The 15,929-nt window shown below is 50.5% G+C and overlaps 1 protein-coding gene across 5 annotated transcripts in view; it reads right to left on the bottom strand.

The window, feature by feature from the left end:
• DENND1A (DENN domain containing 1A) overlaps nucleotides 1-15,929 on the bottom strand; it is a gene marked incomplete at both ends in the record, with an annotated part of 564,729 nt that overhangs the window by 35,225 nt on the left and 513,575 nt on the right. For all 5 annotated transcript variants that reach the window (XM_080708699.1, XM_080708698.1, XM_080708700.1 and 2 more), the window contains one exon: nucleotides 14,362-14,493. In XM_080708699.1, coding sequence (XP_080564825.1) covers nucleotides 14,362-14,493 — 132 coding nt within the window. The remainder of the gene's footprint in view (nucleotides 1-14,361; nucleotides 14,494-15,929) is intronic.

Raw genomic sequence — 15,929 nt, 5'->3', positions numbered from 1 at the left:
AGCTGGCCACATCCCTGTCCTCAGCAGGCTGTTCAATAGCCAGGCCTGGCCTCCACGAGCCCCATCTCTGCCCCCTGCAAGCAGCCCCTGCTTCCCAGCCCCACAAAGTGCTTTGCTCTGTCCTGGGTGTCTGTCCTTCATGACACACACGCCGATCCTGTCACTCTCCCTGACTTGCCCACCTGATGGATTCTTGCTCCTCCCTCAAACCTGCACTCCCTTCCCTGAGACGCCTCCCCCTCCTCCCCTCCCAATAATGGATACTGCTTCCACCTCCCTCCCCTAACAAGGTGCCTCCGGGGTTCCCATCGGCACCCCCGGCTTCTGGCACGAGGCCCGGCATGCAGTAAGCGCAAGGTAAATGCCGGCCCCAGCACGGGAAGCCGGGCCTTCGCCCGGCTCTGGATAATGCCGGCGAGCCAGACACTGCCCCGTCATTCAGGGCACTTTGTCCACAGCTCTGGCAACCTTTCTGGCTTGCTTCTGATCAGGAAAAACTTTCAACCTGGAGGGTCCGTGCCTAACAGGCTGAGCCCCAGGGCCATCCCCAGAAGCAAGAGACTTGTTGAGTGGAATGCAAACGTCGAAGCAAGAGGAAGCTTAGATGTGAAATCTCCCCAAATTTCCCCAGTGTGTCTGTTAAAGAAAGACAGCCGGGTTTGCTAGACAGAGGGGCGGTTGTTTTTTCTTCCCTCAGAACAAATGGATGGAGAACCTGGTTTAAAATTCCTGGACCCTGGAATACATTTCTATCTGTGTCAAAGTCTACTATCCAGCGCCTCGGCAGAGTTTAAAATCCTAGCTAATAGGTTAACAACTGTTTTTCTTCAGCTTCAAATGAAGAATATCAGAAGGCTGGGGAAATATGCAGCTCTCCAATTTGTACGGACTGCACACAGCTCCCTGCAATGTGTGTTTGACAGGACTGACATTTTGTACCGCTGTGAGATGGGAAAACGTGTGACATTTTTATTCATGGTGGCGTACGCCCTTGTAATGATCAGCTCTGGTCGATGTGCTTACCGCAGCAGCCCCTGAGCCCTCGGAGAACAAACAGGAACCCAAGGTGCCAGCAGTTCGACTGCCTTATTAAACACCGCCAGGATCCTAACGAAGACCAACTGCTGGAAAATCTCACTGTCAAATCCTCAAGGACATTGTCAGTGCACAGCTAACTGCATATATTTTTCATTTAAAATACTGAAATCCAGCATCGTGCCATTACAGCCGAGGGGAGGGGCGCCTGCTCCAGCGGCCATCCTGCCAGCTGCTTCTTCAGAGCTCCAGATGCTGGAGCCAGATGCCCAGTGGGGCCCAGAGCTCCAGAAAGGGGTGGCAGGGACAGGATCCGACTTTCCCAAAACTCAGCCCTGCCTTCAGGGCGAGCGGCTGAAAGTTACAGAGCTCTGGGAAGACTCACGCAGGAAGTCAACTAGGCTCTCTCCGCCAGCCAAAGCAAATCTGCATAATTAGAAAAGCCTGTTCCCCCAGCCAGCCATCTTGCTGTAGGTGCAAAGCACTACATCCTGCAACTTGGTGCTAATCAGCCTTCTGCTTGGCGGCAGACCTGAAGACATCTGCAGGAGCACACGGCCGCGGTAGGCGTCACGCCTTGGCAGAAAGGCTGTGTGTCCGGGGCCCACCTGCAATCTCACCACTCGCCTCAACTCAAAGGCCTCAAGGTCAGCGGGCAGGAGGACCCCCTCCCTTCGGCGGTCGTTTCTAATGCTGATGCACACTGATGGACGGGAACCTAGTGCTGAGCAGACCCCTGGAGCGTCCCACGATTGTTAAACTAGGTGATTTGGTGATGGCTGCACAAGCTAATGTACTGATATATTTATTTTGCAAACATGTATTATTTATATAGTGCCTCTATTTTCCATGCCCCAGCCCTGACGCACTCAAACACACTGTGCTATTTATTTATAGGATCCTTGGCGTAAACGGCCTAACGGGCCACCTGTGCGTGGTTCTTGGGGGTTTGGCAACAAACTCTAAGGAGTGGATGGTGACCACCCGTCGGGGGAATGGACTTGCCTTTTAAGGCACTGCCCATCAAGTTGGTTTGGCATAATATTCTACACCATCCTTGGCAGAAATGACCCGGGACGGTGAAGAGCTGGCGACCTGGGGAGTAGAGCCACAAGGGTCCTCGCTGTGGGACTAGATGGGGGTGGGGGTGGAGTAAGCTATGGAGATCCTGGTGCTTACAGGGCTCAGAGAGTGGAAAAGGGCAGATGGTTTGTAGAGACCCAGGGAAAACTCAAGACACTGAACGTGGAGGGAGCTGCACCCTATTTTCTCCAAGCAGGTCATCCATTCCACCCCTCGGCAGGACCTGTTGCCCTAGGCTGCAGAGGGAGGTGTCCACCCACTCTGAGCAGCCCAGAGGACCCTCCCTTCTCCACAGGCCGCATTTCAAGCCTCAGTAGAGTGTGCTGGCTGGCCAGGGAGAAATGCAGCCAGGGTCTGGCCTGGTGCCACACTCTGATGGACATTAATAGTTCCCATGGAAGGCATCCAGCTGCCCGCCGAGTTCTGTCCTTCTGTCCTTTTCTCTCTCATCTTCTCCCACATAAGCAGATGCCTCCTCAAAGGCGGCCTGCTCTGGTCCCCCCCAGGCATCCTCACACCTTGTTCTGACCAGTAGTACACCTGCGTCCACTAGCATTTATCTTTCCAGAAGGTTCGTCAGTGTCTCTCCCAGACAACAAACTGGAGACACACCTCATTCCCCTGTGACCTTGGGGCCTTGGCACACATGCCTCATTATTAGGTGCTGAACGCGTGAAGAAATCACGAAGCCACAAAAGAATAATCTAGAGCCGGGCCTGGGGCAGAAGGCCAAGGCTTTGAGACTTCCAGTCAAGGTGGGAGGACACAGTGGAAGAACCCGCTGCTCATCACGCTAAGGGCGATGGCAGAGCTCGGGAGACAGTCCTGACAAACACTTCTGCCTCTCCCTGTCTCTCCAGAGAGAACACTCCTCACCCCTCTGCAGCCAGGCCCCAGCTTCTGCTGACAGCCTCGTGCCACCAGGCCTCCCAAGGCACCGTCTTGCCAAGGCTCAATCTGCTGCCCATCTGGAAACTCACTGTTAGTCCTCCCAGAATGCATGAGCAGGGATTCACCTAGGGGGTCAGGACTCGGGCATCCCGAGGGGCCAAGAGGTGTCCCTAACCCCGGCACCGTGTATGTGCTGACGGGCGGCAGCATCCCAGAAATCCAGTTTAAACTGAGTCCAGCAATGTTCTCCCCCATCACCCTTTGCAGTGTGTATATAATTATGGGATATAATCTGTATCCTTTGGGAGAAATCCTTTTTGTATATTATCTACTTATACTTTTATTATATTTTTAAATTCTTTGCAGTATACATAAAATGTGATTCAGTATTCCAGAAGACATGGAGCTAAGCAGATGGACAGTAAAACTAAGCAGGCAAAGCCAGTCGCCAGTAAGAGACACGGTCGTTGTGAGCTCAGATGAAGCGTGCAGGAGACTGGTGTGCAGCCATAGCTACCAGGGCACTGTGGTCACCATCCGGCTGTCCCGGGATCTGGCAGCAGGTGGTAAGGTGAGAAGCAAGGGCTTGGACCAGAACCCGTCCCGCTGTCCGGGGGCTAGGGTAAGGCTGACGAGTGGGCCAAGTGGGCCTTACTACATCAGCCTGGGGATGAGCAGAGGGAGCGCCTGCTGGGCCAGGCACACAGCAGACATTCGCAAGGCAGCGTCGCTGCCGTTCGGCCCCGTGTTCGGGAATCTGGGGCTTGGTTAGGCGACTTCGGAACATAAAGGAAAGTCCCAAGTGCAGGGAGTAGCCGTGAACCAGACAGGAGGGAGGGAGAAGCTGGACAAAGTGATCGCGGCCTCCACAGCCAGCCCAGGCCACGCTCCTGGCTCCCACACATGCCCCACCGGCTGCCTCGGGAAGAGGGTGAGGGGTGGAGGGAGCCCCGCTCCACATCTGACCGGCCTGGCTTTGAATTCTTCTTGCTCTGCAGCTTACTTTATGACCTTGGGCAAGCTGCCTAACCTCTCTGAGCACTAGATCTCTGGGGATAATAATGCACTGATGTCACGGGGTGGCGGAGGAGACCGGTGAGGTGGCGCTGGGAAGGGGCCTGGCTGGGCACAGCTGGTCCACATCAGAAGGCAGGCCTCGGTTCATCTGGCCGTCCGGCCTGTCTCTCGGTTGGTCCTGACCATCCCTTCCCCAGGGCACGGGCAGGCCCGGCTCCGCAGGGTTAGGGATTGATGAGGGTGTGAAGCAGCTCCTGGGCCATGCGCCTGTGGCCACGGGGCAGGGGCTTCCTGCACGGCCACAGACACTGAGCTCACTCTCTCCGAGGAGCCTGCTTGTGGGATATAATTTATTTTCAATATTTTATGTTCTTTTTCTCCTTCCCTACTGTGATAAACTCCCCACCTTTGGCACAGAGAATTCTAATCTGAGAAAATGCCTCCTCTGGTCTCGCTGAATCAGATTTCCTGCTCTTGTCCTGCTGAGCTCAATATCTCCCTGGCAGGGAGCTGGATACGAGCGTCTCCAACACAGACCTTTAAAGAAATGCTGCTTTTAGGCTCTGGCTGGTCCCCTGGCAAAGAGGCCCCGCTGTCACACAGCTGAGTGTGGAGTGCCTCGGGACTCAGGAGGCCTGTCACTCACCACGGTTAGCACGTGGGGGTTCTGAAGTGAACGTGGCCACTGTGGCATGGCTGCCTTGGTTTTTTTTTTTTTTTTTTTGCTTCTCTGGCTCTGCTGATGGTACACAACGACACAAGGTATGTATAGCCCTACCCCCCTTGGCACTCACTGACCACTCGGTCAACCCCAAACTCTCACTGGGCAGCCTGTCTGTGCCAGGCCGAAAGGTGGCAAGGATACAGAGACACTGTCCCTGCCTGGAGACTATCTGGCCACCGCCAGTCAGCAGCTGCCAGGGTCGGTGCTAGCCCAGAGCAGCGAGGCCAGGCCAGACTCCAGGAAGCGAGGGCAGGGCTGCTGGGCAGGGCCTTGGAGGGATCTGATGGAACAGAAGAGGAAGGACATCCCTGTCAGCAGAGATGGTAGGAGCTGACTCCTCCTGGGGTCCTCATACACACACTCCCCAGACTCCAGAGCCTAGAGTCTGGCCTCGAGCAGATGCCCATAAAGAGCTGGCAAATGAATGAATCTAAGGTGTCAGGGCCTAGAGAAAAGAGGGGCTGCCCGAGATACACGGCACAGAGCCTTGCATCCTGATGACAGGGACCCCATCGCAGAAGGCCCAGTTCTAGGCGGGTTCGATCCGTAGCACACAGAAAGACCCTTGGCCATGGGCACCGGTGATGACACGGGCCTGCGGTCTAGGTTGGGTTAGTAGGTCTTCACTTATTAGTGTGGAAGCTCCTGGGAGGTGACGCTCACTCTCCTGCTCTCGTACCCGGGAAGGTGTGGTGTGCGGCGGCTGCAGCATCTCACCACTAGGAGGGCGCAGGCTGCTGAGAACAGCTGTAGCAGAAGTAGCAAAGCCAAGAAATACAGAAAAAAGGGCGGGGGTGCTGTCTGGCATGGTTTGATGCTTGGATCAAGCTATACTTGAAGCTAGTATGAGCCAACAATTTCTCTTTGGGGTTTTCTGCCTCTTGCAACTCCAAGTACCCTAGCCAGTGAAGCTCCCCACTAGAGTCCTGCCTCTGGTTTGGGGCTGGAGCAGCACCTGACATTGCCAATCCCAACTCCTACACACACTTTTGTACTGTATTCTGCCCCCCCCCACACACACACCAGGACAGCACCCAGCATGCCTCTGTGACTAACGGCAGGTTTGGTATACAGTCTCCACCAGGTGCAGATACCCGCTTTCCTGGTGCCAAATGAGGCCCGGAAATATTAAGGAGGGCCTGAGGTCTGGAAGGAAACCAGGAACAAAGCCTCACTTATGGCCCAGCATCCCGGGATCCCTGGCCACGTGCCTGGCTGCTGCACTGGCTCGGACATTGCAAACCCAGCAGGAAACTCAGATTTTCTTAGCGGAGCAGGGCAAGAACCAGAGCTTTGGAATCAACCCCATCGCTGTTATTTCTGATCTGCAGGCCTTTGCTAAGTCCCCTCCTCTCTCAGCCTGTCCTCTCCTCTGCAAGAGGGACAAAACATGAGCCCTCCACAGGGTGGCTGAGCAGTTACATGGGCCAACCTACTGGAAGGAAGATAGACTGTAGACCCCTTCCTCCAGGCATCAGCATGGTGTCTGGCTGGCAGTGAGCGGCCCAGCCTCGGCCCCTGCCTCGCAGACAGGGAGTACTCACTCAGACTGAAGGGAGCCATCTGGGAGACTGACTGTGGCCCCCCGCCCTTCTGTAGCCATCCTGTACTGAGCAAAGGTGGTGAAGCTTGGGAAGCAAGCTGCTATTTAGCAGAGGCTGGGTTTCCACTGTTGCTGACATTTCTTAACCCTGCCAGGGCACACCAGGAGCTCTGCCCACGCTGCTGGGCTCTCTGGCCTCTGCAGCTCCCTGCCAGGAGAGGCCCACTTACTACCTACGAAGGCAACACTGCACACTTATTCAGAAGCCTCCTGAATTTCCAACCCAGCCTTATGAATTTCCAGAATCTGATTTCTGTTTTGATTAGCAAGTTTTCCTTCCTGAAATAAAATGTGTGCCCAGAGGAGCAAAGCCCAGTCTTGTTAAGCTTTCATCGGAAAGCTGTCTCTGGGCTAGCCTGGGCTCTGAATCCATGCATAGGGGGGAAGGTCTAGCCTGCCACCTTCGACAGAGACTTGCTGCCAGTTGGGGGCCACTCTGCTTTTGGTAACGGCATTGAATGAGCTGAAACAACTTTGGACAGCCACCCTACCGGGGTGGAAGGTGGGCACTGTCTCCTATAGCTGCCACAAAGGCTGGGCCAGAGCCAGAGGAGCTGGAGGGAATGCTGTGGGGGAGACCACAGTGGCCCTGCTTTCTTACACAGACTGGCTGAAAAGAGTAGGGAAGGGCGACACAGGAAGGGGACGGGATGCAAAAATGACAGGGCTGGAGGGCTCTGCAGGAGCCTAGCCACAAAGAGACCTTGAGCTGTAACCCTGGCTGCCCTGCGCCCCTTCTGCTCTCCAGGGCCAGCCTGCAGCCTCGCCTCCAACACCTCTCCCTCTGCGAGATGACATGCAGCTTCCTCTGGGCTAAGCTTTGCTCCCGCCAAGAGCTGCAGGGACGCAGGTCAGTTTAGGCGTGTGCAGGAGGAAAGTCAGCCTGAGACATTCTGTGACCCAAGATGCTGGCCAGGCACAGGGGACAGGGCTGACAGGGAGGCGACTCCCAGGGCACTGACAACCAGATGCTCCTGCCCACTGGGAAAGGAGACTGATGTTCACCCTGGGCCCTAGCGCCAGCACTGAGCAAGGTCCTTACAGACCACATCTCACTGAAGTCTGTTAAAGACCTATTATGTGGGCATCATTAACCTCCCAGTCTAAAGAAGAGACTGAATTTCACTGAGATTAAGTAACCTACTGAAAATCACCAGCTACTTAGCGACAGAGCTGAAATGTAAGCCCCGAGCTGCCCAGCTCTGAAGTCTGGCCTCATGCCTGCCACCTCATTGCCTCCAGCAACAGCCAGCATTTTTCTTTCAGTGCTTGGCATTGGAGAGAGGGGAGCTACATTTTTTTCTCTCTATGAATAGATTTTATATATGTATGTGTCTGTGTTTGTGTATGACTTTTTGGCCATACCATTTGGTAGTAAATTTCTGGCGTCGTGCTATCTCATCCTTAAATACTTGGTCATGTATCTCCTATACAGAGCCATGACATTAACACCATCATCTAACATTACAGTCCAACTTCAAACTTCCCACCTTTCCCAAGAATGTCTTCAAAGTTAAAATAAAAAAACCCATATATTACAAGTTAGGTTCGCACTTTGCATTTGGTTACATATCTTAGTCTCTTTTACGGACAAAATCTGTGTATCTGATTTGTGCTCCCCCCTCTGACCGCTCCCTTCCCCCCCTCTCCTACACAGGTCTACTCATCCTTAGAGTGAAAGGAGAGAGGTCCCAGTTCTCTGCCTGTGCCTCTCCCCTCCTTCCTGGGGCATTTATAACTGACCTTAGATCCTCATAAAACACACAAAATAAAGTGAGACAGGATCTAAGTTCCTATAATACAAAGCTGTTTCTACTTGACAACTAATCCTTATTTATGGGAAGTGAATTTGGAATCAGTTTTTGACCGCTAATGGAATATTCATTTTTCTTCTTCAAATGAGCAGAATTATAAGCATAGCAACAGAAATAAAATCAAATAAGTTGCTGGAAACACAGTGAGTACTTAAACAATAATCAATCAGTTATGACCTAATTGCAACACCCACAGCAATAACAAACCCTAGGATGTGTACTGGCTGCCGGCTCCACGCCAGGCCCGCAGACGATGGACTTCTCAAAGACTGGAGCTCTCGTGCAGGAGGGGAACAAGGGAGTCAACTACAAGGCCATGAGAAACGTCCCACGTACCAAGTCTTGTGGTGACACAAAGTCAAGAGTGACCATCTCTTTCTGGGGGAGCTGGGAGGATTTACAAAAAGGACCTGCTCTAGGGTTGGACAGGCAGACGGTGAAGGGCCTCACGGGCGACAAGGACGGAAGAGGCTAGGGCTGACGAGACCCGTGTGTATGTTCAGGTGGCCTCCGCAAGGCCATAGAGGGGGTGTGGGGTGCTGGTTTGGAGACTGTGGCACTGAGCCACTGATCACACAGCCTGCACTAAGACTGGTGGCGCCGATGGCAAGGAGGGGGCGGCAGTGTTAGGAGGCAGAAGGGAGGCTCCGGGGTGGCACATGGGAACGGGTTCTGGGCGGCAACAGTGCCATTCACTGCGAGGGAGAAGGAGGAGGCGGGGGGGGGGGGTTGGCAGGGAGCGCATGCTCACACTGGAGGTCAGCGCTCCAGGAGCCTGGGGAGCACAGGACACTCGTGGATGTGCTTGGGATGAAGGCTGTCACTTCCGTGCTCAGGGGCGGGAGGAGTCGCTCAGGGCACTCAGAGTCAAGGTTGCTAAGAAGGCATTTGCTGGCTGGTGGCTTCTCCGGTCCAGCGTGAGACTGGCACTAAAGGGTGGTCTCGTCCCGCAAAGCCAGGATTCTCCAAACGCACAGACAAGCAGGAGGCCACATTCTAAGAACTGGTCCCAGGGTGGTGTCCAAATCTCTCTCACGGGTCTCTGGAAGCCACGGTCTTCTCTCGTTTACCAGCCCTTCAAGCTTTACTTTAAAGAAGTTCATAAACCTTTGCTCAAATGGGAAAGACACAGCGGCACCGTGCAATACGCTCTTTTTGGAACTTGATGCATTGGCAAGATTACTCTGCAATCAACTTGCAGAAACCCAGAGAGGGTCCTAAAAGAGGATGGCCTTGAGGCCAGCCTCGTCCTCCCACCTTGCTGTCAATGGAGGGCCACGGAGAAGGCCTGGTGGCAGCCTGCGCTCAGGCCTGGAGTTGAGGGTCACTAGACGCCACTGTCAGTCCCGCGCCCTGGCAGGGGTAGGGCTGCACAGGGCCAGGAGAGGTGCTGCTGGAGCAGGCAGAAGCTGCTTCTTCCTGCAAACACTTTCCAAGCCCCGCCAATCTCCTCATTTGTACAATGGGTAAAAGACCTTCCTCATCAGCTGACTCCACAGCCTCCTAGCGGCCTGGCCAGCTGACTAAAGGCAGGAGCAGAGCAGTTTCCATGGGGGGGACACTTCGCTGACTCCTCCCGCAAGGGGGTCAAGGCAAGATGCTCTAGCTGGGTTGCCTGGGCCCCTCGGGGAGGACACTGCGCCTTTGCTCCTTCTACAGTCATTCCCTTTCCCAGGAGAGAGGAGCAGGGGAATCAGAGCTTGCCTCTGCTGCCCTCCCGGGCAGGGCTCTCAGGGATGGGGAAGGAACTGAGCATGCCCCATCCTTCCTCCCTGCTCCCTGTCCAGCAGCTTGTCCCCCGAGCTGAATGGGGGTGGGGCCACTGACCCTGTGGGGTAACCTAGTCTTTTTAATTCTAAAGCAATGTTTTAGCAACCATTTAGTCTCACATTTAATGCAACATTCTCCTTTTAGTCTTAATTTAAAAAGCAGGCATTTATCTCAAGTATCTCCTTTAGTGCCATTTGATCTCCTGGACCTTTTTTCTCAGCTGTTTCTACACTTGAGAAGGGGTAAAATAGTTACTTAAAACCTTTCTGAGCCAGGCATGGTGCCTCATGCTTGTAATCCCTGCGCTTGGGAGTCTGAGACAGGAGGATCATGCAGGTTCGAAGCCAGCCTCAGCTGTCTTAAGAAACTCTATTTCCAAATAAAATATAAAATAGGTCTAGGAGTGTACCCTGGAGGTAGAAGGCCCTTGGGTTCCATCCCTAGTAGCACCAAGAAAACCAAAAGAAACCCCAAAAAACAAACAAACAAAAAAACCTTCCTAAGCTACCATCCCCAGTACCACCCAAACACACAAACAAACACACAAACAAAACAAACAACAACAACAAAATGTTCCTAAGCTAAACTTTTCCAAGGTTGGAATAGGCATTCTCAAGCCATTTGACACTTTGGAACTCTTCAAAGAAACCATACATGGTGAAGATGCATTTCTTTTACTCCTCTGAATGGCAAAACCTACATGTGCTCTAGCAAACAAACAACTGCTAAGTTTGGTTTGCTGATAAAATATCTTTTTTCTTGTTTGGTACTGGAGATTGAACCCAGGGGCGTTCTACCTCTGACCTACATCCTGAACCCTTTTTATTTTGAAACAGGATCTTGATAAGTTGCGGAGGGTCTCTCTACAGTGTTGATAACAGGCCTCAAATCTGGACTCTCCCGTCTCAGTCGCCGAAGTCCTCAGGTTCCAGTGCACCACCACGCCTGGCTGACAAAACGCCTTTAATACAGGACTCAATTTGGGACAGTGTGGGCGGTCCTGGGGCGAAGAGGCTGCTGCTGGGGTCCTCGGAGCACACTCTCACCTCTCTCATTGCTCTTACTCTGGGCCAGGATTGTCCACCCGCTGGTCTGTCTCCATTATTGTACCCTACAAAGGTGGAGACTGAAGACTTATTTATCTCCCCACAGTATGGAGATGAATGATGCATAATTCAGTGGAGACATGCTCTCAGCCTCAAAGGAGGAGCTCTACTGCGGCAGGGAGCACCTTCTCTCCCTGGCAGTGTCCAAGCCTGCCACTGCCACTGAGCTCGCACTCACAAATTTTCCACTCTGCAGAGCTGCTGTCTGAGGGCTCTGCAAAGGACCTCTGTCGGGCTGCCTGTTACCCTGTCGATGTCTCCATGGCTAGTTGCACTGCAAAGGCACCGGCTTTGCATGGTAGAGAGACGGAGGCAACTACCAATGGTTTGTCAGCTAAGTGTTCTTTTTTTTTTTTTTTTTAATTGGGGTTGAACTGAGGAATGTTCTAACCGCTGAGCTGCATTCCCAGCCCTTTTTATTTTTTATTTTGAAATAGAATCTTGCTAATATACCGGACACTGGCCTAAAACCTGTGACCCTCCTCTCTCAGCTTCCCAAGTACTGAAATTAAAGGTGTGCACCACCACATCTAGCTCAATTAAATGTTTCTTAAAGAATGAGACCTGTAGAAACACAAACCAGGGCAATGATTTTTCCGAGGTTAGCATGTGTGATCTGGCCAGGACACATCAGCTTTCACAGACATGTTGAACAGCTGAAGTCCTGCTTGGAGAGGGGGCCGCCACCGGTTTGAGTCAGACTCTCCTGGGTTTCCATGCTGGTGACAGGGCCTGGGTCTCTTTAGGTCTCCTGAGTTCCAGCTCTGGTTCCATAAAATGTGGCTAATGATACCTTCCTCAAGGGGTAGGGAGAAGATGCCGAAAGATTTGGGGGCAGGGGAAGGTCCATTGTTTTCCAAAAAGGGAATCTATACCACTAGGGCTTTGGTGGTCCATGGATGAACGCTTAAAATTTTTTTTGTGGCCAGGCAAAAATTAGACTAGTGCAGTAAGCCCATGATTTTGTCAATTGTTTAAGATGAGGCTAAAGTTGGTATGGATATCAGGTTTGAGTCTGTTTAAAGTAAAACAGCAAGTAACAAAAATAGTACCAACCTTTGGATAATGTAGCAAAAATGTTTGAACTCAAAAGGCCTGTGCTTTTCGGACATAAAGTCCTTAAAACTCATGCCTGCCAGTAGGGGGAGCTCTACCTGCTGTGGCCGGTGGCCCATCAAACCGGTGAGGACAACCCACGGGGCAAAGCTGGAAAGAGTTAAAAGAAAGGGGTCTGCGGTTTCCCTGGCCCATCCCCCCGCAGCTAATCTGTCACCTAATGAAGAAGGGGCCGGCACAAGTGAGCTAGCTGGCAGTTCACTTACAGGGAGCTGATTAAGAATGTCCAACCAACAGCAGACTGCAGACCTTTCCAGAGAAAATAAATAGAGTGTAGACTGTATGCAAATGTGTTTGTCACTTTGACAGCACGTCTCAATTAAGGCATCTCGCGGCTGCGGGTAGGCTCTGCGGCTGCAGCTGGAAGGGAGAGCCCCTGCATGGCTGATACTAGGGGCTTGACCTTAATCCGCATGCATGCATTAAAAAAAATCCTGCCTTCCTGTACACTCGCATAATGCTGGCAGCCACGTGAGAGAAGTGACAAACGGGGAAAAAAAGCCACTTTCATCCTCTCCAGTTTGCAGACCTGTGAAGGCAGAGACAGCTCTTATTTCAACAGAGTTTGGGGTGGCTTTTTAATTGTTTATCCCCCTCCCGTGTGCGCGCACACACTCTTATTCGGCATTTAGCTGGGAATGACATTAAAGCGTCGCTACTTCTTGCCGAAATGGAAAGAAGGTCTTTCTCCATTTCAAATAGAGCCTCCTTTTTTTTGTGTGTTTCGAAAATGGAATGTTTAACACCATGAAATCCCTCTCCCCCGCCCCCTCTTTCTCTGTAATGGGCTCCAAACTCCAGCGAGGGCTCCTTTCATGGGCAGGTTGGTGTGTGTAGGAATGAGGACAAAGGAAGGCAGGAGGCTGACTGCGGAATGCCACGCTGGTGACAACCGGGGCCGAGCTTTCAGCAAACACAGCCGGGAACTGGGGTGCAGATCCCTCCAGCAGGGCCTGACCCGGGGGAGGAGGCAACTCTCCAGGGGTGCAGACACCGCCAATTTGAAGATAATCATTAACCAAGTGAGCGCTGCCCCATTCACGCTTAGTTCTCTCTCGCACTATGTTTTTAGATTTTTATTATATCCCTTTTAAGTGTAAAATTAGAAAAGGGGTGAATCTCTTCAAGTTAAAGATGTAGGGATGTATTTTCTGAAAAGACCGATTGGAGAATGATTCTTAAGTTTCAACCAATTCACACCTTATGGTAAGAGCCGCAACAGAAATTTCATTAGTTCCCTTCATTTCAAAATGGCGCAGTACCTGGCACATAGTAGGCATTTGGTAAACATTGGTCAACACAGGAATGTTTTACATGGAAGATTCTAGGTCTTTTAAGCGGTGAAACAGCAATCACAAAGTAAGACTCATAAAGTCTAGTGTAATCATGCCCCATATAATATAAGGCTAAAGAATCAGGTGATTTAAGAATAAATAACCCTGCAAATTCTTGTTACAGCCATATCTTGCTAACAGCCAGTTTCCATAAACAAACAAATTCTGACTTTTGCTAATCAAAGGAGTCAATTCAAGATTAGTAGTAGAGAGGAGTATACAATCTTTTGTTAACCCACACTATAACCATGGAAAGGAAATGGATTAAAAAATCTTGGTTTCTATACAGAGTACAGTGTATTACTTAAGGGAAAAATAATCAGACGAACAGACAATTTTTCAAATGCTCAGGTCACTGGCAATAGTTGGGTAAAGAATCAGGCCTCTAGAACCATTGCGAGGGTGTTTACTCTGAGAAGCGCGACTCCTGATATTGATTTTCAGGAAGTACATTAATAAAGAACTCCTAATTGATTTTTTTTAAGACTTCGCTTGTTGCCTTTTATTTGAAGGTGCAAAGAAGGGCCCGGGATGCTAAAGTGTTCTAATGAGATGCTTAGCTAACAGGCACCTTAAACTCGGTGCCTGGGAGTGGGGGAGGCAGCAGCCGCACCTAATGACTTCATTCGCCCGCGGAGCTAGTTGATGACCAGAGCTGCACTGTCTCCCGAAATTTTAAGAGATTCACCTTCAAAACGTGTTTGCACCAAAGAAAGATGTGATTATGTGGAAAACTCCATGGAGTTGCTTTGCTAAGGAGGGCCAGAATGAGGAGCCGTCTGCAGCATGTGCCGTAGCGTCTGCTGCAAACAAACAGCAAAACTCCAAACCAAACCAAACAGGCCCCTAAGAAGGCCAGGACGCATACCTGCCCAAAGTGGACGGTGATTGGCCTCCGGTCTTCTCGGAGCTTGGGGTCTTTGGCCTCTGCCAGTGGGGACGGTGCGGTCTTGGGGAGTGGCTCTTCTGAGGGAGGCGCGCAGCCGTTCTCAGCGATGTCCTGTAGGGAGGAATACGATCGAGGGTCAGTGTCAGGGGCTCCCTCACACCCCATATCTAAGAGGCCTGCCATGCAACTCCCTCTGGAATACTCTGAGCCAGACCCCTGGTAGAGATGAGGACACGGAAGGCTAACTTGGCCCTTGGACTTTTTGTTTTTTTTTACTGGGGATTGAACCCAGGGGCATTTTTTTTTTTTTTAACCTCTGAGCTACATCCCTAGCCCTGTTTTATTTTTTATTTTGAAACACAGGCTTGCCAAGTTGTTGAGAGTCTTGCTAAATTGCTCAAGCTGGCCTCAAACCTGTGATCCTCCTGTCTCAGCCTCCCAAATACTGGGATTACAGGTGTGTGCCAACATGCCCAGCTGTCTCTTTTACTTTTAAGAGCTATGGAAACCAAAATCATCCCCATTAAATTATAAAGATAACATAATTCACAATAGTGAAAAAATAATCTTTCATTCTACTATTTGATACAGCTATTTTTATTTTTACATATGCACTTTGCCTACACATAGATATTTAAAAATTACTTGTAATCACAGCTCATGCTTAATTTTACATCCTGTTTTCCCCCAATATTATAAGCATCACCATGGTGCTACATAATCATTATAATAAGCATTTTAATGGATGCATAATATTTCATTGAGAAAATATGCAATAATTTAATAAACCATTCCACTACTATTGGACATTTATTTCTAATTATTTTTTTACTTTCTAAATGCCAGTGATAAATATTGTAGTTTTCCTTTCTTTGGCATTACTTCTTCTATGACAATCTCTAAAAATGAAATCACTAGGTCAAAAGATATAAACATTTTTAAACCTTTTTATTCATTCTACCAAACTGCCTTCCAATTTACACCAACTATCAGCAATGGGTGCGTTATCAGTTTCGTGTTACTTGTTAGCCTTATCATTTAAAAAATGTATCGCTAATTTAATAGGTGAAAAAAATTAGACCTCATTGTTGTTTTAATTTGCATCACTTTGATTATTTGTGGACAGTTTTTCCACGTTTCTTTAGTGATGTTACTCTGTGAACAGGATGTGTTTGTACCTCCACCCCCCCTTCAGAAAGAGACCTTCAGTCTTTCTGAAAGTGAATAAAGAGACTCAGTTCTGAGTTAGGACTCTGATTGGGGAGTTAGAGAACCAAAGAGATATTAGTAAATCTAGAAATTTGAATTTCATTTGTGCTTCAGATGAATGAAGTCAAATTAAAAGGCAAAGAAAAACCCTAATGTGAGAAAGGCAGGTATAGTAGCTCCTTTGGTCAGCGCCTGAGCTGACCACTCACGGGGCTGCCTGGGGCGTGCTGTGGCCTGCTTGTGCAATGCAACAAGTATCGTGTTTCTTATTTAGGCCAAGGAAGTTGCTGAGAGCCTCATGGGAAGAAGGCAGAGAATAAATATACAAATAAATAACA

Source organism: Muscardinus avellanarius (genome assembly GCF_963383645.1).
Source record: "Muscardinus avellanarius genome assembly, chromosome: 13".
Lineage (NCBI taxonomy): Eukaryota > Metazoa > Chordata > Mammalia > Rodentia > Gliridae > Muscardinus > Muscardinus avellanarius.
The sequence above is the reverse complement of the archived record's forward strand: the minus strand, read 5'-3'. Positions and strand labels throughout refer to the sequence as shown.